At 52.9% G+C, this 22,038-nt stretch overlaps 3 protein-coding genes across 5 annotated transcripts; 2 read left to right on the forward strand and 1 right to left on the reverse strand.

Annotated features, from left to right (window-relative positions):
* Positions 1-907: 907 nt before the first annotated feature.
* On the reverse strand, positions 908-4,588 carry MARS2 (methionyl-tRNA synthetase 2, mitochondrial). Its single transcript, XM_064427319.1, has 3 exons — positions 4,327-4,588; positions 3,842-4,176; positions 908-2,138 (listed from the first exon to the last, which is right to left on the reverse strand). Exons 1-3 carry the CDS (start codon positions 4,526-4,528, stop codon positions 936-938), a joined length of 1,740 nt encoding a protein of 579 aa, XP_064283389.1. The 5' UTR covers positions 4,529-4,588; the 3' UTR covers positions 908-935.
* Positions 4,505-19,533, forward strand: AIFM1 (apoptosis inducing factor mitochondria associated 1). Of its 3 annotated transcripts, none has more exons than XM_064427317.1 (17): positions 4,505-4,718; positions 6,753-6,880; positions 8,566-8,659; positions 9,225-9,254; positions 9,694-9,806; positions 9,900-10,030; positions 10,588-10,678; positions 11,392-11,476; positions 12,213-12,289; positions 12,579-12,687; positions 13,324-13,431; positions 14,254-14,342; positions 14,423-14,563; positions 15,224-15,366; positions 17,405-17,529; positions 18,019-18,215; positions 19,319-19,533. In XM_064427317.1, exons 1-17 carry the CDS (start codon positions 4,652-4,654, stop codon positions 19,388-19,390), a joined length of 1,800 nt encoding a protein of 599 aa, XP_064283387.1. In that variant the 5' UTR covers positions 4,505-4,651; the 3' UTR covers positions 19,391-19,533. The 3 variants fall into 3 exon arrangements, with proteins under 3 accessions (XP_064283387.1, XP_064283386.1, XP_064283388.1); XM_064427316.1 differs by lacking the exon at positions 6,753-6,880 and adding an exon at positions 5,803-5,945 and having other exon boundaries at positions 4,576-4,718; XM_064427318.1 differs by lacking the exons at positions 4,505-4,718; positions 6,753-6,880 and adding exons at positions 4,986-5,604; positions 5,803-5,945.
* Positions 19,534-20,391: 858 nt separating this feature from the next.
* Positions 20,392-22,000, forward strand: LOC135304666 (serine/arginine repetitive matrix protein 2-like). The gene is made up of 2 exons (XM_064427324.1): positions 20,392-21,354; positions 21,464-22,000. Exons 1-2 carry the CDS (start codon positions 20,392-20,394, stop codon positions 21,977-21,979), a joined length of 1,479 nt encoding a protein of 492 aa, XP_064283394.1. The 3' UTR covers positions 21,980-22,000.
* The last annotated feature ends 38 nt before the right edge of the window (positions 22,001-22,038 follow it).

The following is a 22,038-nucleotide window of genomic DNA, read 5'->3' on the forward strand; positions in this document are numbered from 1 at the left end:
CCTGCTCCAAGGAATAGGGCAGTAGGGAGCCAGCACCCACGGCATGAGGGCACGGGGGCTGCACCGCACACAAGGATTGCAGAAGTGAGGAGAGCAGGAGACAATCTGAAGGAGGAGAGTCATGGCAGGAGGGGATGAGGGGACTCAGGTCAGCTGGAATGGGACAGCATCAGGCAGTGGCACAGCAACAGTGGCATGGGGACCGATGGGAACATGGGGCAGAGCCCCAGGGGCTGCAATGCTCCTGCTCACACAGCCCAGGCGATCCCAAAAGAACCAGACCCTCAAAGATGGAAGATGACTCCTCCAATGCTAGCATTGATGGGACCTGCAGGAGCCAGAGGCTGGGAAGGATTTACCAGAGACCCCCAGTGGTCTCTGGAGTCCAGAGTGTCAGTGCTCATCTGCTTCCAGCAGCATGGACATGAAATAGGGTGCACTAAGACTTGCAGCAGGTGGAAAAGCCTCAGAAAGCTGAGTCTGATGAAACACATGCCCCCCTTTCCCATTCTGGTAATGTCTGCAGGTCCTGCACTGCTCAATGAGACACTGTCTGACCATGGCACTGTCCTGCTCTAGGAATAATGAGCAGCCACACAGGATTGTCCCCATCGAGGCTAGTTTTGGCCCACAAAGGGAGCTCAGTTGAGACCCAATGGGCACCACGGCCCCACAGAACCATTTCTGACCATCCCCAGCTACTTCTGACCTGGCCAAAAACCTGTGGACCAAAAGTGAGATGAGGACATTGCAGAACAACCCTTCACACATCTCCCTCTGCAAGGACACAACACCAAGGAGACCCAGGACCAAGCCCATCTCTCCCCAGGGCTTGCTTGATCTTCCCTGCTCAGGCCAGTTTCCCACCCTCCCACACCACCATGGAAGGAAAGTGCTTTTAACAATGTTTTCCAGGAATTCCTGGAAGTTTTTATTCACAGAAGCTGTTTGTCAGGGACATGAGCTTCTTGCTTTCTCTTCTTCATAGTTTCCAACTTGCCCAGCCTGTGGAACAAGATGCCAGTGTCAGGTCCGAGCTGCCTCCCCTCAAAAGGACATGGTTTTCCATCATAGCGTGCCAGGAATGTCAGACCAGAGAGACCCCTCTCTCCTGGCCTGACAGCCAGCCGGGACAGCAGTTTGTCTGCCATGAATGGGACCACAGGCTGCAGGAGCGTCCCGTACACGCGCAGGCACTCCAGCGTGACGTGGAGGATGGTGTCCAGCCAGAGCTGCTCTGCAGCATCCCTTCGGTCAAGTTTCCAAGGCCTGTGCCTCTGGAAGAAGCCATTGGTCTGCCTCACACACTGGGCAATGCATTCCAAAGCCTTGTAGATCTGGAAGCCTTCGAAATAACTGTCCACCTGCGCAGGCAGCGAGGCCACTGCTGCCACAAGCTTGTAGTCCTCAGCACACGCCCTGCCTGTGCCTCTTGCCTCTCTGGAATCCAGGAGCTTTGGGAAACAGGGCTCTGAGAAGCATGGGTAGGTGTTGCTGGGGTTAATGCTGGGGGCTGTTGAGCGATTCAGCAGCCCCCCGAGCGCATCTGCCACCTCTGAATTCACCAACTTCACCACCTTCTCATCATAGTAGTCACAATCCCTCTCCGGGACGCCCTGCCGCAGCAGGAAGTACCGGAACCCGTCCACGCTGTACTGCCCCATGCACACGCTGGGGTCCACCACATTGCCCAGGCTCTTGGACATCTTCTGGCCCCGCACAGTCCAGTGGGAGTGCACCAGGATGCGCTCGGGGGGCTCCAGCCCTGCTGCCAGCAGCAGCGCCGGCCAGTACAGCGCATGGAACTTGAGGATGTCCTTGCCCACAACGTGGTGCACGGCCGGCCACCACGCACCGTGGCTCTCAGGATACCCCACCACGCTCAGGTAGTTCACCAGGGCATCCACCCAGACGTAGATGGTCTGTGTGGGGTCACTGGGCACGGGGATGCCCCACTGCAGCCGGTTTCGCTCGCGGGACACCGACAAGTCTGGCAAGTCCTCGTCCAGCCAGCGGAGCACGCACTGGTAGAAAGGGTCAGGAAAAATGGCACGTGGGTTGTCCCGAAGCCAGTTCTGCAAGGGATTCCGAAATGCTGAGAGTCTGAACATGTAATTCTCCTCCTTGGTCCAGTGCACCTGGGACAGCAGGAGAGGAAAGGATTATGGCCCCAAGAACAGGCTGACAATTTGCACACACCATTCTCAGCATGGGGCTGTTGCACACTCCCGTGTCTGGGTGTCCTCTCATGCCATGGGAAGCTGTCAGCACCTTTCCATGACTAGTAGCAACCTTCTTACCCAAGATACTGCCTCCTTGGTATCCCCAGGAACACACCTGAGGACTCAGGCACCTGGGATGGTTCAGCATCCTGCTTCTAAAAACACTTGTAAGCTTGGGAAGGAACACCTTTCCACCTGTCAGGCTGATGTGACATCAGAAAGGAGTTAGGGAGATGAGAATGCACCTTCTTAACAACATAGTTTTGCAATAATAGTGGAAAACCATGAAAAGACAAAATAACACTAATTCCTGCCCCACTGCTACTCCCGGTGCCTGCCTTTGCTCTCCTAGGGCCATACTCTTTTTCCTCAGTTTATGCTTTAATGCATCTAAGTCACTAACTTTGTTTGCTTACAGCACTGACAGCACTTCTCCCCCACAGTTAAATCCATTAAATGACACATTTAGCTAAACCAGTGTAAACGTGGTGGGTGGATGTGGTACGAGTGAGCTGTGTAAGGCACTCAGGGATCCACGGCTGGGTCAGCAATCTTTCAGTGTACAAGGAAGACCTGAAGAGCATCATCAAAGACAAGCTGTACATCCTCAGCTCCAGGCTCCATTGGATGCCAGAACCCACTCACTCACTCACTCACTCACTCACTCACTCACTCACTCACTCACTCACTCACCAGAAGTCTGGGGTTTATGGCATCTGCAAATTCGTCCTTTTCCTTCACAAAATTCCCAAGGAACAAACTGCCCAACTGCCTCTTTCAAATTGGAAAAAAACCCCCCCATTCCTTCTCACCACACTGCAAGAGCTTCTCTGTTCCATGCACAGTCCTGTTTCCTTGGACAGTTCAACACATAGGCGAGGCCAGGAACTGTTCTCAGGGTATTCTTGACTTTAAAGTCTGCTGATGGTTTTAAGTCTAAAGAATGATTACTTTGCCTGGAAATTTATCTTTTCCTCAATTATCTTAGGTGCTTTCTCAAGAGTTACTATTTGCCAATATAGCCTTTTCTGTGTGGACCAACACTCCCACATCCCAGCCTCATACAAATAGCACAGCATAACCTGTGCTGAGCTCTGAGCAGGATTATCTGTAGTTGCTGGATTAAATCACGTAACTCCACACCTTCCAAGAAAACAGTGGCACAGAGATGCTTGGGAAGGTACTACACTCCTGGGTATGCCCATTCTGGCTGACCACAGGCAGGTGATGTTACAGTGCTTTAGGCAGGGCCAAAACCCATTTAGGAGATTGGTGAGCGTCCAAAGGCCAAACTGAACTCTCACAAAACAGGTCTGAAAGTCGGAGCCCGTCAGTGAAATACACCCTTATCCTCCTGTTCAGCTTCTGTCATCACTCCTGTAGAACACCATTCCCAGGACAACAGCCTGTGGACTCAGAAGGGGCTGAATCCTTCCTGTTGCACATAGCTGCAATGTGCACCTGCCAGGTGGGGTCTGCCCGCTCTCTGACACTCCACTGAAATACAGGTGACTCTCAGCCAACACAAATTAATAAATGGCTACGGGAAGCATTAAACACCCCAAATCTGGCCAGAGCAGCGCAGCAGGTGAGCACGCAGCGCTCCTGCAGCCTGTTACCTCGTGGCCGGTCTCCAAGGACACCTTGCAGGGGCGGCCCTGGGCATCCGTGCCCTCGGCCAGCTGGCTCTCGGGCAGGAAGCTCTCCTCGGGCGTGCAGTACCAGCCCTCGTAGGAGCCCTTGTAGAGCACCCCTCCATCGCGGAGGGCACCCCAGAAGTGCCTCACGGCTCGCTGGTGCCGGGGCTCGCTGGTGCGCGTGAAGTCGGTGTAGGCGACGCCGGCCTGGGTCAGGGCCTGGCGGAAGAGCCCCGAGACCCGCTCGCAGAGCTCCGCCGGCGACGTCCCCGCCGCGGCCGCGGCCTGCTGGATCTTCAGCCCGTGCTCGTCCGTCCCTGAAACGGAGAGAGGCCGCGGGGCCGTGGGGAGAGGCCGGAGCCCGCGGCCCCGCGGGGACACAGGGGTCTGGGGACACGGGGAGGGGGGTCAGCCCCGGCAGAAGGGGTCATCCCGGGGGAGGGGTGCGGACCGGGGGTCTCGCTGACCCGTGCAGAGCCGCGCCGGGCCGGCGGCGCGCAGGCGGCGGTGGCGGAGCAGCGCGTCGGCCAGCAGCGCCGAGTAGAGGTGCCCGATGTGCGGCGGCCCGTTCGCGTAGAAGATGGGGGTGGACAGCAACAGGCGGCGGCCGGGCCCGGTGGCGGCGGCGCGGCGGAGCGGGCGCGGGAGGCGGCGGGGCGGCCGCCACATGTCGGCAGCGGCACCATCGATGCGGCGGCGCGGAGCGGCCGCCCGGAAGCGGCGGGAGGCGCGTGCGCGGCGGGGCCGGGCCGGGCCGGCGGGGCCGCAACCGAGGGACCGGCGACCGGCGACATGTTCCGCTGCCGCGCGGGCCTGGCGCGCGCCCTGCGCCCCCCGCCGCGGGGACGCGCCCACGCGGGTCAGTGCCGGGGCCGGGGGGCACCGGGCGCGATCCTCGCCGCTGCCGCACGCGGCCCGGGGCCGGCACAGGCCCGCGGCCGATCGTGGCCAGAAGGGCGGTTTGCGGAGGGCACCGGGCCGGGCGGCCATCCCGCGGGATCGGTGCGGGCACGGCCGTGCCCGGGGCGCTGCGGGAGGGGGCGCGGGCGGCGGAGGTGCGGATGGCTCGGGAACGGGTTTGGGACAGCGTGAGTGACCCGGAGCTGGCTGGGACCTTGGTCTCTTTTCGGGTGCTGCTGCCTTTGCTGCGGTTTTTGTCACAAATGAGTGCCTTCAGGCAGCGGTGAGGCGGGTGTTGCTCTCACCGGGCGGGGACAGGTGGAGGCGGGGATTGAGCCCGAGCCTCTCCCCGGAGCCCCGGCCGTGCTGGGAGCAGCGCTCGGAGCCGTCCCCGCCATCGCTCCGTTCGGGCGTGAGCTGGGCCGGCAGCGGGCTGTGGTTTGGTGAGGGAGAAATAAAACGCAGTGCAGCGGCTCGGCCGCGGGTGCTCCTCGCCCGGCTTGCTCGGCGGGAGGTGCCTGCCCCTGCATCTGCTCATTTCTACCGGAGATACCCTTTTTGCCAGCAAAACCCCGTTACTTGCTGGTGGTTTATCCCGGTGGAATGAGCTGTGTGAGCAGAAGGAGTTTGGTGCCGGTGTCACCATCCCTGCCGCCCACCCTGCCCTGGCTCCTGCTTTTGCTGGAGCCAGGTGCCTCCTTGGACAGAAGGAGCCTGGAGAAGGTGTTGGAACCACCAGTACACATCTCTGTGATCGGCCAGCCCAGAGAGGCTGGAGGCTCCAGCTGCAAGCAGCTGCCTAGAGATGCTCCTGCTATCAGTTCAGTTACCCCTTGATCTTGCAGGTAATTTGGTCTCCACAGCTGCCCGGAGCACACTGTTGTGGCTCAGGATAATGCCCCGCAGTCGCTCAGATGTGGGGCTGGGTTTTCCAAACAAGGAATTTGTTTGGGTTCAGAACTGACTTAGTCTCTAAATTTCCAGACTTACCTTTGTATTGACAGTGTTTTTGTGTTGTTTCTCCAATAAATTGTGTCCCTTAGGCACGTTGTTGCAGCGCTGGAATGTGCCCCCAGACCTGCAGCTGAGCAGACAAATGGCTAGCACAGGCATGCCTGGGAAAAAGGGCAGTAATTCGGTTTTTGTCCTTATTATGGGCTTGTCCACCTTAGGAGCAGGTGCCTATGTAAGTAGAAAGGTGGTTCCTGGGAAGAAGCTGCAGTCCATCTCTCCTGTCGAGCATTTGCTGTATTCCAGCTCTCTTAATTCAGCTTTTGATTTCTGTAGCTTTATCTCTGTTTCCTCCTTCAGAAAACTCCAAGGGCAGCTAAATGGAAAGCAACTTCTTATGATTACACAGGTTTTAACTGTAATTTCAGTTACCTTCTAGGTTTCTTTACCTTAAAGGCACTCCTGGGGTTTTTTTTTTGTTATGACCAGCCACAGCTCTGTCTGTTGTCTTGTATGGGACAAACAATTCCTTGCCAAATCTCAGTTTAGAACATTTGTTTAATTTGTGTAAGTACACCAAATCAACCCCCAACTGAGGAGTATTTATGTTCTACTTAAAAAGGATAAAGGTTTGCAGCCTGAAAGAATAAATGACATTCCCAGAGAGCTGGAGAGTTTCAGCATTGCCTGGGAGTGGATAGATCCCAAGTTTACACCACACAAATCTTTGTTTCCGTGCTCTTTCTCTAGGAGGATCATATTCACTAAAAGTTCCAAATCCCAGTTTTCTCCAAAGGAAGCTCCTGGGAAAGAGGAAAAAAAATTCAAAACAATGCATGAAAGAAAAATATTTTCCTATTTCCTTTAAATATAATTCTTTCCTGTGGCCTGCTGCCCGTTTTTTGGGTTTTTTTTTTTTGGCAGACAAGGTAGCTGAAATTACAAAACACACTCTGCTTTTCCCAATACCTGTTTAATCAAGAATCCTTCCTAACATTCAGCTCTTTCCCTCTTCTCTTCCATTGCCTGTCTTCCCCTGCAGTTTTGCAATGCCATCAGCTAAGATGCCCTTCTAGATCCCTGACGTCTTCAGGTGTTCCTGGCAAAGCTGGCAGCAACCTCTTGTTATACTTAATAGTGGGAGGAACAGTCGCAGGGACAGGAGCTTATGTAAGATGCTTCACTAAAGGTGTTTGTGGGGTGGGAGGGTGGAGGGTGGGCACCTGTCTGTACCTCCCACCCTGTAGCACTTCACTTCCAGCCCTCTTTGTGCTCCCTGGCCTCAGGTACTTCATTTTCAAGGGACATTGCCAAATAATTTAAGGCTACAAATTGAATATTCTCATATGGTGCAGTTCTTAGTGGAGAAACCTGCCTTAGAATGAACCTTTCCACATTAAGTAAATCTAAACTCAAACTGACAATCTTTGTGACTGTGTAAAGGCACAAATTATTAATTAGTGCGCTTCTCATGCTGGCATGCAGAAAAGGAAATAATACCTGAATATAAGTGTACTCAAGGGAAGGAAGGAAAACTTGTGCAGCTTGGTGATTTCCTCACGGAAGAGCACTGAAACGTCACCCCATGTCCTGGCAAAGTATCGTGCTGCTTCTAACTAGAAAGAACTTGACATTGTCCCGTTGGAAATATTTATCCTCAAGGCCTGGTCTCATGTTTTCCCTGTGCATAGTAATGTTTTTTTTCTAAATGATCAGATTTAATTTGCTGTATGCTGCCCTTTGGACTCGCTTAAAACCTTTCTTGTTCTGCTTGTAAAAGCAGAGGTGGTTTGTTAACTTTGGCTTTTCTGTGTTTGAGCAAAAGGCTTTAAAATACCTTTATCTTAATTATTCTAAACACTGACAAATTCTTGTTTTCTAATATTTCTGGCATTTCTCCAGTTCCCTGGACAGGCTTTTGTCCTGTGCTCTTTTTTTTGTGCCTGGCATTAAATTCCTTCAGTCTTGTTTAAAACTATTTGCTGTAAAACACCAACTTGTGAGGATTGGCAAATGAAATTTGATGTCATGCACATGATAGAGATTATTAGCAAGGCTGGGTTTAGCCTCAAAGAAAGGTTTGCTTCCCTTTAATTTTTTTACCCTTGGGGAAAAATACTGGACTGTGACCTGCTCCCAGCACTCCCTGGGAGTGTCTTCAGCTCCTGTTCAGGAGAACCCAGTTTTTCTTGTATGTTAACATGGTATAAGAGATGTTCCCCCCCTGTCTGTACCAGTAAATTGTACATGCAGGCTCTGCTTATCCTGTATCCTGAGGTTCACAGTCAAGTGAACAGGTCAGCATTCAGCTGGAAGAGATTCCACGTCCAAGGGCCAGTGCCTGGAGCAGCCCCGCTCCCGTGGCTCAAGGCCCTGCTAGTGTCAGGGCCATCCTGCCACCACCATGCCTAGAGAAAGCCAGTCAGGTTGTTGGCTCTGCCCAGCTGCTCTGGGCTTTGGAAGGTGGGAGATGCTTTTTCTTTGGATTTGTCTTCCCTTTCTGTAGTCTTGTGTTGTGTCATGGCCCAGCTTGCATGTCACCTTGGGGCTGCTTTGGCTGCATTTCCTTCACTGGAGCTGGTTCCCCTTAGAACGGTGTGCAGCCAAACTCCTGCAGGAAGGTTCATTGCTCTAGAAGGCAGCCAGACATCCAAGGCTCACCACACCTGGTGGAGCAGGTCATTTTCTGAGCACTTTCTCAATGGGCACCTTGTCTAGGGAGGTTTATTTTGCCCCACATGTTGTCACTGGCTTTTCCAGCATGTGGGGTGCACAGAAGCCTGTCAGGGGCAGCAGCAGGATGGTGCCTTGGTGTTGTAAGGTGTACTAGGTAAATATCTCCTGTGTGTCTGCAGGCGTACAAAGCAATACAGGAGAGCAAAGAGCGATACGCCAGCCGGCTCGCGAGGATAACCAGGCAATCCCAAGACCAGGAGTCCTCTGCCTCAGGTGGGTACCAGCCTGCCAGGTCAGGGGTTGCCTCTGTTCTTCATGAGCCTGAGGCCTCCGAAACAAACAGAATAGAGCCTCTCTGGAATCACAGATGTGCCTTTGTAGGATTGCACCTTTCGGTGTGTGACATTCAAGGCCAGGTTGGACAGAGCTTGGAAGAAACCTGGTCTAGTGGAAGGTGTCCCTGCCCATGGCAGGAAGGTGGAACTGGATGAGCTTTGACATCTCTCCCAACCCAACCCATTCTGGGATTCTGTTGTTCTATGACTTCCCAGCACAGAAGACAGTGCTGGCTCCATGACCCAGAAGAGGCTGTTTTACAGACCATCCTGAGGATGAAGTAGGATGTCTCCTGGGGCTCATTTCTGTAATTTACTCCTTTGGTGGTTAAAAGAGAAAAAAGTGAGCCCTGCTTCTGGCTTTTACCTTTGCATAGTCTGGCAAGGACAGTGATTCCCTCGTTGGTGGAGAGCCTGTTCGTTCTGGAGTGAGCCCTGAACTGCAGCTCTCAAACTACAGCCTGTGCTTCGCTGATTTAAGCCATGTCTTTCTTCCCTTTCAGGTGCAGGTGCAGCTCCTCAGGGCACAGCAGGTGAGTTCTGGTGCCAATACTTAACTGTCTGGTTTGTCCCTGCCCACGGATTAACTGCATGTTTCTCAGCAACAGCACTTGCCTGTGGGAGGAGGTGCCTTCTGCAGCCAACTCAAAAGTTGTCTCCTTGAACAAAATTACCAAAAAATGTGCCTTGGCCTTTTGGGGAACTTCCATTTCTTATAAACTGCTCATTGGTTGGCCAGTGCAGACTTTCGGGCTTGCTTTGAAAAACCAGTTTGCTGAAATCTGACTGATTCCTGCAGGGAGCGGCTTTGGGGGAAGTAGCAGCAGGGTTCTTGGGAAGGGTACTGGGACAGAAGGAGGACAATTTCCAAAGGAAGTCTGGATGTGGAAGGCCCCTGGTGACATACTCTATGCCCTGGGGCTGGGCCATGTGCCTGTATTTGCAGTAAGTTGTCCCATCTGTCACCTGCAGCTCCGGGCACTCATCCCAAGGTCCCATCCCACATCCCCTTCCTGCTCATTGGGGGAGGAACTGCTGCTTTCGCTGCTGCCAGATCCATCCGGGCCCGCGACCCCGGCGCGCGGGTAAGAGCTGTCCTGCTCTGTCCTGCCCTGCTCTGTGTGCGCTCCCATTTGCCTGCTCTCGCTGCAGCTGATGTGTTTCCTGGCCAATTAAAGGTGCTGATTGTGTCTGAAGATCCTGCCCTGCCCTACATGCGTCCACCCCTTTCCAAAGAACTGTGGTTTTCCGATGATCCCAACGTGACGGAGACGTTGCGCTTCAAGCAGTGGAACGGCAAGGAGAGGAGGTATGTGGCACTGCAGGTGACAGGGCACAGGAAGTGGTTAGTGACAAGGTGACAATGACCAAACTGTTCTTGGGAGAGAACCACCAGCCAGTGGAGCACTAAAGGCGGGGAAGTGTGTGTTGGTGCTAGCAGGGGTTGAGGAATTCTGCTTCCCACCAGAGCTCACTCAGTACTCCATAGCTCTTGAGCTTTGCTGTGATTCCCTTTAGATATGTCCCTCTGTGGGCAGGAATCCTGGGAAATAAGTCAATAAAGGTGAAGCTCCACAGGTTAGAGCCGAGGTCCAGGGACACACTTGATTTTTGCAGCTTCTGTGATTAAGCCTTGCTTGGTGGTTGGACTTTATGATCTTTTCCAGCCTGACCAATTCTATGCTTCCGTGATCCAAACCCTAGAACTTAACAGTGTGAAGACTCTAATTCTTAAAAATAGATAAATAATTGTGGAGCTTGTTATGGATGCACAGAGCTGTCTTTGTCTCGTTGGAGTTGCTGAACAGCTGGATTTCTGGTATCCCAGAGCAAGGGGAACCTGTTTGATAACGGAGCTTTTCTCAGTATCTATTTCCAGCCGCCATCTTTCTACGTGCCTGTCGAGGACCTGCCTTCTGTGGAAAATGGTGGGGTGGCAGTTCTGCCTGGCAAGAAGGTAGGTACAGCACTGACTGTTGTTCCTCTTCCTGAACAGAACCTCTGCTCTAAGCTGGTACTGAACCACTGCAGTTGGAGGGGGAGTTGGCTCGGAAGGGGAGTTTGGATAAGTTTAGGAAAAATGTGATGGAGCAGAGATTATGCTAATCTGAAATGAAGTTTGAAAGTGGGAGAAGCCAATAGAAATAGGAGTGAGCTGAGGGAAGATGATGAGGAAGAGAGAAGGATACGTTTGGAGTCTGGGCATGGGACAAAAATATGTAGACCTTAGATATAGGGTGTGACAAGTGGGAACTGGGCTGTGTGGGCTGGAAGGTGAGGTGAGGAGAGCACAGAGATCAAGGTAGTGGGTGATAAGGTGAGCAGGAGCACTGTGCTGAAGGAGCAGGAAGGTGGAAAAATTTATGGTGAACCTTCTAAAATATTTCTATCCTTGGTTGTTCGTATGTTGCTATAATAAATGTCTGTGATTCCTCTTCCTGCTGAGATGTGCTGTGTCTGAGCCCATTTCACACTCAGACCTTGGGAAGATCAACCTGAGTTACAGTGACTCCCAAAGAAGTTGTCTCAATTCCCACTTCCAGTCCCTCACTTCCCCACTCCTGCCCCCATCCTAAACCTAAAGGTGGGAGAATGTTAATTCCAAGTTTGTAACTCTGCTCAATAGTCCATGAAGTGAAGAGATTGAGCTCAGCTGGGTTCATCTTGCAGGTTGTGCACATGGATGTCAGAGGGAACACAGTGAAGCTTGATGATGGGACCCAGATATCCTACGACAAATGTCTCATTGCTACTGGTAAGTGCTGTGTTTTTTCTCTTGTTCCTGGTCTTGTGCCAGGCTTTTTATTTCAGTGACATTTAGCTAGAGATAAATTCTCTAGAGTACCTCCCCTGTGGAGTCAAGCTGGGAGAGCTGGGGGAGTCCAGCCTGGAAGAGAGAAGGCTTTTGGGAGATCTTTGAGCCTGCCAGTGCCTAAAGGGGCTCCGAGAGAGCTGGAGACGGAATTTGGACAAGGGTCTGGAGTGATGGGACAATGGGGAATGCCAGAGGGCAAGGTTAGGTGGGATACTGGGAAGGAATTCATCCTGGGCACAGGTTGCTCAGAAAAAATGTGGCTGCCCCTGGATCCCTGGGAAGTGTCCAAGGCCAGGCTGGACAGTGCTTGGAGCAACCTGGGATAGTGGAAGGTGTCCCTGCCCATGGCAGGGGGTGGAACGGATCAGCTTTAAGGTTCCTTCCAACCCAAACCGTTCCATGATTCTTTGGTTCTATTTGAGAACAAGTCTGCAGTGTCAAACATGATGTTGAACAGTCACATGAAGGACAGTTGTGCAGACAGCCATGCTGCATTTTTCACCTGCCGTGCATCATCAGATTTTCTGGGACATTCAGGCAGCAAAAGAGATACTGGGATATTCCCATGCTGGAACAGTTTGGGAAGCACAACTGATATCTGAGAGAGCTTTGCACTGTCTGGATATCCAGTGCCATGGCTGTGGTGTCACTAGTCTCCTCTCCTTGTTGTGTGCAGGGGGATCCCCAAGGAACCTGCCTGCCATCGAAAGAGCAGGAAAGGATGTGCAGAAAAGGCTGACCCTGTTCCGAAAGGTAACCTCCAGGTGCTGCCAGCCCCAGTGAGGCTGAATAAATCAGAGCCATTTACCACTCTTTTCAGTTTTTAAACTCTTCTGCTTTGAGTTGGGATGGTCGTGCCTTGGCTCATATGCTTCCCTCAGATGATTAACAGTATATGGGATTATGGGGTTTACGTATTTTTTTTAATTTTCCATCCTGTGTGACTTTGCTGCACCTTCCAAAGTGAATGAAAGCCATTGAATATGAGCAATGCTGCCATTGCTGTTGGAGGGGATTAGAAATGGGGTAAATGTTCTTTCAGATCGAGGACTTCCGAAGGCTGGAGAAGATTTCCAGGGAAGTCAAGTCCATCACAATTATTGGTGGTGGTTTCCTCGGCAGCGAGTTGGCCTGTGCTCTGGGAAGGAGAGGTGAGCGTGTCCCCTGCTGTGACGGGCACTGAGTGGCAGCAGCCTCATATTAGAAACTTCTTTTCAGTCCCCAGCTGCTCAGTTTTTGCACAGACTGTGTTTGCCTAAAGGAAACAACACACGAGTGTTTTGTTGCCTGTGTGGCCAAGGTTTTCCCAGTCTCACCTTCATTAGCAGCCTCTGACCACAGAGGTGCGAGCTCTGCAGGCCAGTGTGAGCTGCAAAGTCATTCCACCCTCTGAAAAGTTACACTTGTTCTCTGTGCTCAATGCCACCTCAAACTATAATTTTGGGGTTGGAACTGGATGATCTTTAAGGTCTCTTCCAACCCAAAGCAGTCCGTAATTCTGTGATTTCAAAGAGGTGGTGAGCAGCTGGATTCTGTCAGTGTGTGCATAGGGCCTTTATGGTAATTTTTTAAGGATTTTGCCAAAATACCGAGTGTTTTCTCTAAAAGTCTGTTATCTAGACTTTGCAGGTATATGTGAAACAGTAGTCAGTCACTTTGTGACTCTTTGGGAGTCAGAACTCCCAGATTTGGAAAATTCTGTCAAGCTCCTTATGTAAAGTAAAGTGTGTGTGTGTTCCAACATCTGCTGCTGCTCTTCATCTTGCTGCTCCATGCTTCCCTTCCAGCACAAACCCGAGGTCTGGAGGTGATCCAGCTGTTTCCAGAGAACGGCAACATGGGCAAAGTCCTGCCTGAATACCTGAGCAACTGGACCACGGAGAAAGTCAGAAGAGGTGAAGCTGCTGAGCGGGTTTAGGCTGGTTGCTACCAGGCCGCTGCTTCTGGAGACATCCAGCTCCTTTCTGTCCCTGGAACCCTGGGAGGGCTGGGCCCTGCAAATTGGCCTGGGTGCAGCACAGAAGTTGCAGTTCAGGCAGCTTGGGCAGCACAAAGCTGCCATGAATCCTGAGCTTCTTGGCAGTTCCTCTGGGGAGGCTGAGCAAGCAGGCTTGCTGGTGTCAGTGAGGCTTTCCTTCCCTGTGGCTGTTTTCCTGGAATGATCTCTGTGTCTATGCACACACCTGGGTCACCTGGGTCAGGCCAGGTGCTGTAGTGTTCAGCTGATAAAGTCAGTAAGATCCAAGACACCTTTTTCCATTTGATGCATTAAGTGCAAAATAATCCTGTGCATTGGGAAGCGGAGAGGGAGAAAGGGAGGAGGAGTGTCACTGGGGTGTGGATTGCAGGGTCTGATAACCCACAGGTCTGAGTTACTTTCTTTTTTGGAAGCTGTGTTGTTGGACCTCTGGGTCTGGCTATGGCACAGCAATAGGTAATTGAGTGTCCTTAGTTCCTGAACACGTGTTCTGGGGAATTCTTTTGGATGTGGCTTTATCATCACGAGATGTACTTTGGATTGTCTTTTAAGCAGCTTTCAGACTTTTTATCTAGCTTTCTCCTCGTGCTTCCTCCGGAGCTGCACTAGCACATGCAGCAAAGCTCAAGTGGGCTCTGTCTTGGTTCCTCACCCGGCATCTGTCTGCACCAGCCACCTGCTGCAGGTGGGATGTGCCCAGTCCTGAGCAGGCAGTGAGGTGTCCTGTGCTCATTTCCAGAGGGGGTCAATGTCCTGCCTAATGCTGTGGTCAAATCCGTCTCTGTCTCCGGCAACCGGCTGGTGATTAAACTGAAGGACGGCCGGAAGGTAAATGCAAAAGCAGGGAGAGGGTCACGTTTGGAGGAGCACACAGGGAATTAACATCCTAAATATGCATTCTCAAACAGGTGGAGACAGATCACATCGTGGCCGCAGTGGGGCTGGAGCCCAATGTGGAACTGGCCAAGTCAGCAGGGCTGGAGGTGGACTCGGACTTTGGGGGGTTCCGGGTGAACGCAGAGCTGCAGGCACGCTCCAACATCTGGGTGGTGAGTGTGGGCACACCCACTGCATCTGGGTGGTGAGCATGGGCACAGCCTCCCACATCTTGGTGGTGAGTGTGGGCACACCCACAGCATCTGGGTGGTGAGTGTGGGCACAGCCTCCCGCAACATCTGGATGGTGAGTGTGGGCACAGCTTCCCACAACATCTGGATGGTGAGTGTAGGCACAGCTTCCCAGTGCTGCTGCTGCTGTAGTGGGACACACAGAGTGACAGGAAGAGGTGAAGAGGAGCGAGTAAGGAGAGCAGTTGTAGCGCAGGCCCAGAGCCTGGTCAGGCGCTGCAGCCACCTCGTTGCCGTGGTAACCACGGCAAGTTTGGAATATTTATGCTGTGTAAGAGGAGTTGGGGTAACCTAAAGATAGCCTGGATCATTTGCTTGCATAAGAGTTCCTTGGTGGGCGTTGATACTTTGATTCCTCTGGAAAACGTACCTCATGCTGCATTATTTTTCCCAAGATCGGGGGAAAATGCTGAGAAACTGGGATTTGTGTAGTCCAGGGAGTGGGATGAGGTAGTGGTGGTGTTTGGGGTTTGTCAGAAAAACTCAGTTCCTTGTTCCACTTGTTCTCTTCCTGATGTTTTTTGTTTGGGCACTGGTGGAAGCTTTCCCTGTCGCGGTGCTCACGGGGTGGTTCTCTCCAAGGCAGGGGATGCTGCCTGCTTTTACGACATCAAACTGGGCCGCAGGCGTGTGGAGCACCATGATCATGCTGTGGTGAGCGGGAGACTGGCTGGAGAAAACATGACAGGAGCTGCAAAGCCCTACTGGCACCAGTCCATGTTCTGGTAACAGTCCTTTCCTCTTTGGGGGTTCCTTGGGTGGCCACGTTGCAGGAGCTTGGACAAGATACACCTTGAGAAGTGTCTGTTTCCCAAGGGGAGTGAAACCACCTCAGCAAACACCTTGTACAGCTTCATGTTCCTAAAGCTCAGGGTGGGGAAGGTGTTTGAGCATTTGATGCTCTGCCCTCACCTCCCTCAAGTGCTTTCCCTTCCTGCAGATCCCAGTTTCTCCCTGAACAACTCCCATTCTGCAGAGCAAGGAGCAATACAGAACAGCCCTTTCCTCAGAGCAGACTGATTTACTGGTTGAGTTTAGCAGCAGCTTTTCTGTTAAGATCATCTGAAATTCCCCAGCCCAGTCCGTGGGTCTGACTGTTGTGCTTCGTTGAACTGATGTTTTAGTGGCAAAGCATTGCTGCATCCAGGTGTACCTGAAAAGTTGTTTTCCAGAGAGAGGTATCGGGAAAGTGGGAAATTTGGCTATATTTTCCTGAAGTTATTTTTAAAACAAAATGAGAACAGAAAAATGAAACAAAACAAAAGCCCCACAAAAAATTAAAATCCAAAAGGCTGTTAGTTCAGACCAATTAAAAATCCCAAATCCTATTTATTGACAAGATTTCAAATATGGGTAAAAGAGTTTTAGTTTTTTCAGGGAAATCCCTACAGAAATAGTTATTTATCATTTGCTGTCACTTACCTGAACTCTTGGTCTGTCCTGCCTGGATTCAGGGTCCAGAGCATTTCTCACTTCATTTCTAAACAAGAAACATAGAGCCACAGAATGCTTGAGGTTGGGAGAAACTTCAGAAGTCATCAAGTGCAGTTAAAGACAGAGACAGGCATTTCCCAGGGGTGCTTTCCCCTGGGATGCTCTCAGCCATGACCAGATGCAGGTGAAGGAGGGCTGTGAGATGCAGCCCCGTGTTTGCTGGCAGGTGTCACACTATGCCAGCCCTCGAAGAGTGACACTTCCTTCCCCCGTGCTGAAAACCTGGGAAATTACAGGAATTCCTCATGCATTTTGTCAGCGTGCTCAGGATCCTGATCCTCTTGGAGGGAATGTTGTGTGGAGACCTCACAGCATCTTCCAGTGTCTGAAGGGGCTACAAGGAAGCTGGAGAGGGACTGGAGTCCCTTTCCAGTCCCTCCCTCAGGACAAGGGGGAGAGGCTCTGAACTGACAGGGGAAATTTAGGTTCAATACATGGAAGAAACCCTTCCCTCTGAGCGTAATGAGACCCTGGCACAGAGAGGTGCCCAGAGCAGCTGTGGCTGCCCCTGCATCCCTGGAAGTGTCCTAGGCCAGGCTGGACAGGGCTTGGAGCAATCTGGGATAGTGGAAGGTGTCCCTGTCCATGGCAGAAGAGTGGAATGACATGGGTTTTAAGGTCCCTTCCAACCCAAATCACTCCATGATCCCTCCTGAGCTCCAGCTGATCACAGCTGCCATGTTACTGGTGCTCCTTGCAGTCGCCCCAGTCTGTGCTGGAGGATTCTGGTCAGGGAGGTTGTGTTGTACATAGATTCATGGTTTGTGATGCACCTGTTTCCTCAGCACCCTGGGAAACACTTCAGATACCTGCTAATTACTGGTCCCAAACCACAGTTGCTTTATCTACTATCACCACCCCAGTTCAGACCCAGGTACCCAGTTCAAGAAGGTTAGGGCAAGGTTTCTTCCCTTTAGTCTTTTCTAAATGCTCTCAAAAATATTCACTGAATGATTGTCCATGCTGCCAAGCCTGGTGTGGATAACGGCACTGCCAGAAGCTGGGAATCCTCCAGCTGCCTGCCAGGGAGCAGGCCTGAAGGATTTCAAAGTTTTGGCCACTGAACTAGTTTTTCTGAAGCTCATGGCCTTGGGCTTGTCATGTCTTGACTCCTTGTTCCACTGTGTGTGCAGAGGAGACTGTGTCTCAGTCAGTGTGTGTGTCCAGCACTGCCCATGCCATGCTGGAGTAAGGAGTGGAGCATGGACAGATGGAACTGCCTTGGATTTGTCTCTGCTACAAATTACTTCATTCCCACTTCATTCCTAGGAGTGATCTGGGCCCCAACGTGGGGTATGAAGCCATTGGCCTTGTGGACAGCAGTTTGCCCACAGTGGGAGTATTTGCCAAGGCGACAGCGAAGGACACGCCAAAAAGTGCAACAGAACAGTCAGGTAGGGACTGGGGAGCTCCTGCACGTGCTGGTGTGGGGACCACAGAGTCACCCTGACCTTTGAGAGCACAAGGAAACAGCAGTCTGCTGTCTCGTTTGTAAAGGCTGGCTTTTACATTAAAATGTGATTAAAACACTCTTCCAAGAAGGTATCACGGAACACGTCTACTGCCATGCAGACTTTCTTAGGGAAGTTTGATCTCCTTGGCAATGAAGTGATCCATTTGGGACCACAGAGACTCTGGATCCAAGCATGTTTATCTTGTATCCACTGCCTGGAGGAAGCAGACTGTGCTCTTCTTTGCATTGGGGATTGTTGATGTTATGCTCCATGCTTGGATTGTTTTATCCTTGTGTTAATGAAACATAACTTTTGGGGAACACAACTCAAAGGGAAACACCTCACACTCCTGCAGAACATGCTGTTGAGTCTGCTCCCATCATCACATGTCCTGCACTGGGTGTGTGACGCCTCCTATTTCTACCTTAGGGACTGGAATTCGATCTGAGAGTGAAACAGAAGCGGAAGCCTCAGAAGTTCAGATCTCTCAAAGCTCTTCACCAATGCCTCAAGTCCCAAAGCAAGGAGAAGATTACGGCAAAGGTGTCATTTTCTACCTCAGGGATAAAGTCGTGGTGGGAATTGTGTTGTGGAACATCTTCAACAGGATGCCCATTGCTCGGAAGGTCAGTGCAGGGCGAGGATGACGGACAGCGGGGTTTGTTAGAGCAGGGCTTTTCTTGTGGAAAAATCAATCTGTCAATTCAAAGTGAGGATAAATAAAGGCAGATGCTCTGTCTGGTGCAGAGCTGGGCAACATCCAATGGGAACACTGTTCTGAGTGAATTAGGGGAACTGTCCCTGTGCTTTTTCATATGTTTGTAAATTTTTTACACAAATAACTCAAATCAGGTGTGTGCTCCAAGCCTTGCCTTGGCATGGCTGAAATTCCAGGTCTGTAGTACAGGCTGGAGTCACAATGATGGCACAAGAGTGAAGTGTCCCATTTTTGTGCTGCTTTGTCCCATGTCCAAGCATCTGGAAAAGTCTCAAATATCACCATCCCAGAAACCGCCACCATGGCAGGGCTGGAGCAGCCCTGAGCAGAGGCTCAGTGTGTTCCCACCCCCTTGGCCCAGACCTCTCAGCTCACCTAAGCCAGACCCAGGTCAGGTTTTAACACCTTTGAAGAATTTTGGTTGTTTGAATTGTGGGAGTGATCCCACACTACCCTCGGGTGATCTGTCCCAAGACAAACTATTCATCTTCAGATTAGATCAACTATTGTTGATATCTAATCTGAAGATGCAGTTGAAACATGTAGCTTCTGCCATCCCCATGGGAGATCCTGCCTTCCTTCCTCCTTTCCTCCCTCCCTCCCTTCCTTCCCTCCCTCCCTTAGCAATCCTTATCCTAAATCTGTGGTGTCTTCATCTTGTCTAAAAGTTGGAGGTTCAAGTCAGGTATCCTGGCTCCTAGTCAGGGCCAGGCTCACCTTTGCCGAGCTGAATCACTTTTCAAAACACTTGTTCTCCCTGGCTGTAAAGGGAAACCCAGAAACAAATCCCACAGGGACAGGAGGTTGGTTTTCCTGCTGTTCCTGTAGGCAGGTGATGGTACATTTAAGACTCCCATGTGAATTAGAGTGTAGAAAGTGCTGTTGTGTTATGGCTGTCTCAGTCTGGTGCTTCAGAGAGGATCCAAGGAGTTCCTGGCATTGGCTGTGACAGTCCTGCAGCACTGGCTCTCTAGAGGATGTGCAGGATTTAATGTGTTCTCCATCTTCCAGATCATCAAAGACGGGGAGGAGCACGAGGACCTCAATGAAGTAGCAAAGCTCTTCAACATCCACGAAGACTGAACTCCACAGCAGGAACATCTGGAGGAAGTGGGCTGCTGGCTGTGTGCACCCCTGCACCTTGGGCAGCTTCCTGGGAGCACTTGGGAATATTCCACTCACCCAAGCCCAGTGTTTGCACCAATAAAGTCAGATTGTTCTAGTCACCTGCTCCTTCCTGCACCACTGCCTGGCTGGTGAGGAAAGGGGAGCATGCTGCCCCACTGGGGTCACTTTTCCCTTGTGTGAGCCTTGGAGAACTCCCTCTTTCCTTGCAGGAATTCCCACTGGGGAATAAGTAGGCCTGCAGGCTCTCTGCCTGTTCTCTAGACTGTCGAAACAGACTCAACTTGGGAAAAATCAGTTACCAGTCAAAATCAGAGCAGGATGATGAGAAGTAAAACAAATCTTCAAAACACTTCCCCTCCCTCCCTTTCCTTTCTGGGCTCTCCATCCTCCCTCCCATCGTCACAAGGAGATAGGGAATGAGGCCATGGTCCGTTCATCACACGCTGTTTCTGTGCCTGCTCAGGGAGAGGGGTTGTCCTTCCCCTGCTCCAGTGTGGGGTTCCTCCCACAGGAGCCAGTGCTCCATGAAGTTCTCCAGCAGAGTCCTTCCCATGGGCTGCAGTTAAATCTTTTATCCCGAGGTGTCACCACCATCTTTGCTGGGCTCAGCCTTGGCCAGCAGTGGTTGCATCCTGGAGCCGGTGGTATTGGCTCTGTTGGACGTGGGCAAAGTTCTGGCAGTTTCTCACAGAAGTCACCCCTGTAGCCTCCTTGCTGCCAAAACCTGGCCAAGCAAACCCAACACACCTGACAACTGCATTGGGTGATGCAGGGCCTCATGGTGCCCTTGGGCCATTGTGGCACTGCAGGGCCTCATGACACCAAGGGGCCATTGTGACACAGCAGGGCCACATCCTCCCCATGGGGTGTTTAAGGAGCCCCTCTGGAGTACCAACTCAAGCAGAACACCTTGCTGATGAAGTAGCAGCTTCCAGGACACCTGTGGAAAAGTAGCCATGGAGGAGCAGAACCCCAGTCCCCAGAGCCCCAAGGAGAGGCACCAGCTGAGAGATGGAGGGAGAGGCCAACAGGAGGATGGCACCAGGTGTACCAGCACCCTGCCCAGGCAGCTGCCTCCATCCCACAGCTCTTCCTCCTCCCGCCCACAGCTGCAGCAGCCTCGGGGCACCCAGGGCCAGTCCCTGCACCGGCTCACATTGCCTCGCAGCACCCAGGCCCGGTCCCTGCACCGGCTGACATTGCCCCGCAGCTCTGAGGCCCGGTCCGTAACCCGGCTGACATCGCCCCGCAGCTCCCAAGGCCGGTCCCTGCACCGGCTGACATTGCCCCGCAGCTCTGAGGCCCGGTCCCTGCACCGGCTGACATCGCCCCGCAGCACCCAGGCCCGGTCCGTAACCCGGCTGACATCGCCCCGCAGCTCTGAGGCCCGGTCCCTGCACCGGCTGACATCGCCCCGCAGCACCCAGGCCCGGTCCCTGCACCGGCTGACATCGCCCCGCAGCACCCAGGCCCGGTCCGTAACCCGGCTGACATCACCCCGCAGCTCTGAGGGCCAGTCCCGGCACCGGCTGACATCGCCCCGCAGCTCTGAGGGCCAGTCCCGGCACCGGCTGACATCGCCCCGCAGCTCTGAGGGCCAGTCCCGGCACCGGCTGACATCGCCCCGCAGCTCTGAGGGCCAGTCCCGGCACCGGCTGACATCGCCCCGCAGCTCTGAGGGCAGCCAGGCCTGGTCCGTGCCCCGGCTGACATTGCCCCGCAGCTCCCTGAGCTCGGGGGGCACCGAGAGCGGTCTCAGGCCGGACGAGGGGGGCCGGGAACAAGGCCCGCAGGGGCGCAAGTCCCGCCCTGGTGGCTCCTTGCAAGCGGCCATCCCGGCCAGCAGAGCCGCAGCCCGCGGCCAGCACCGCCCCGTGAGGAGCCGTCGGGCCTGCAGCGGCCCGGTGGGGCCACAGCTGGTGAGGGCCAAGCACAGAGGGCTGGACGAGGGAGGCTTTCCCTGCCCACAGCAGCTGCTGTTGGGGGAAGCCCAGTAAATGCTCTACAAATCCCCAACTCTCCTTCCAGGCCTCCATAAGGAAACCAGTTCCTGACCCACAGAGAAAGGCCTCTCACCATATGGATCAGGAGACCCAGACTGAGACCTGGGCACAAGAGGCAGGTTCAGCTGTTCAATATGCCGAGCAGGAGACACAGACAGATACTGTGGCAGAAGAGGAGAAAAATTCAGCTGCTCCCCTCATGGCTGACCAGGAGACAGAAACTGAGACTCCAATACAAAAGAAGAGTTCTGCTTCTCCTCAAATGACTGATGAGTGGACACAGACCAAGGCCCACAGCTCTGCCCCCTGCACAGGCACTGAGGCCCTGGCTCACCAGCAGCCGCGCTCCCTGTTCTGCAGGGCATTCTGGCACTCCTGCACGGCTGGACAGCCTCATGCTGCCAGCGCCCTGCAGGACCTCAGGGACAGCCGCTGCTCCAGGCAGCCATTATGGCCTGAGCACAGCACACCAGAGAAGTGGGGATGGACAGCACTGCCACCCTACTCTTGGCCATGGCTCATTGAGATGAATCAGTTTTAATAAAACATTTCATTTATCTAATCGTGCCCACCTGTGCCTGGTCTGTCAGGAGAAAGTTG

This window comes from Passer domesticus, chromosome 7, assembly GCF_036417665.1.
Source record: "Passer domesticus isolate bPasDom1 chromosome 7, bPasDom1.hap1, whole genome shotgun sequence".
NCBI classification, from domain to species: domain Eukaryota; kingdom Metazoa; phylum Chordata; class Aves; order Passeriformes; family Passeridae; genus Passer; species Passer domesticus.

Excerpts from the sequence above, each read along its gene's own strand:
- MARS2 (XM_064427319.1), bottom strand. The coding sequence starts at position 4,528 with ATGTGGCGGCCGCCCCGCCGCCTCCCGCGCCCGCTCCGCCGCGCCGCC. Across the intron at positions 4,177-4,326 it reads CCCGGCGCGGCTCTGCACGG|GGACGGACGAGCACGGGCTG; the intron begins GTCAGCGAGACC and ends TCTCCGTTTCAG. Across the intron at positions 2,139-3,841 it reads CCTTGGAGACCGGCCACGAG|GTGCACTGGACCAAGGAGGA; the intron begins GTAACAGGCTGC and ends CTGCTGTCCCAG.
- LOC135304666 (XM_064427324.1), top strand. The coding sequence starts at position 20,392 with ATGGAGGAGCAGAACCCCAGTCCCCAGAGCCCCAAGGAGAGGCACCAG. Across the intron at positions 21,355-21,463 it reads GCCCGGTGGGGCCACAGCTG|GCCTCCATAAGGAAACCAGT; the intron begins GTGAGGGCCAAG and ends CTCTCCTTCCAG.
- AIFM1 (XM_064427316.1), top strand. The coding sequence starts at position 4,652 with ATGTTCCGCTGCCGCGCGGGCCTGGCGCGCGCCCTGCGCCCCCCGCCG. Across the intron at positions 4,719-5,802 it reads GCGGGGACGCGCCCACGCGG|GCACGTTGTTGCAGCGCTGG; the intron begins GTCAGTGCCGGG and ends TGTGTCCCTTAG. Across the intron at positions 18,216-19,318 it reads GGATGCCCATTGCTCGGAAG|ATCATCAAAGACGGGGAGGA; the intron begins GTCAGTGCAGGG and ends TCCATCTTCCAG.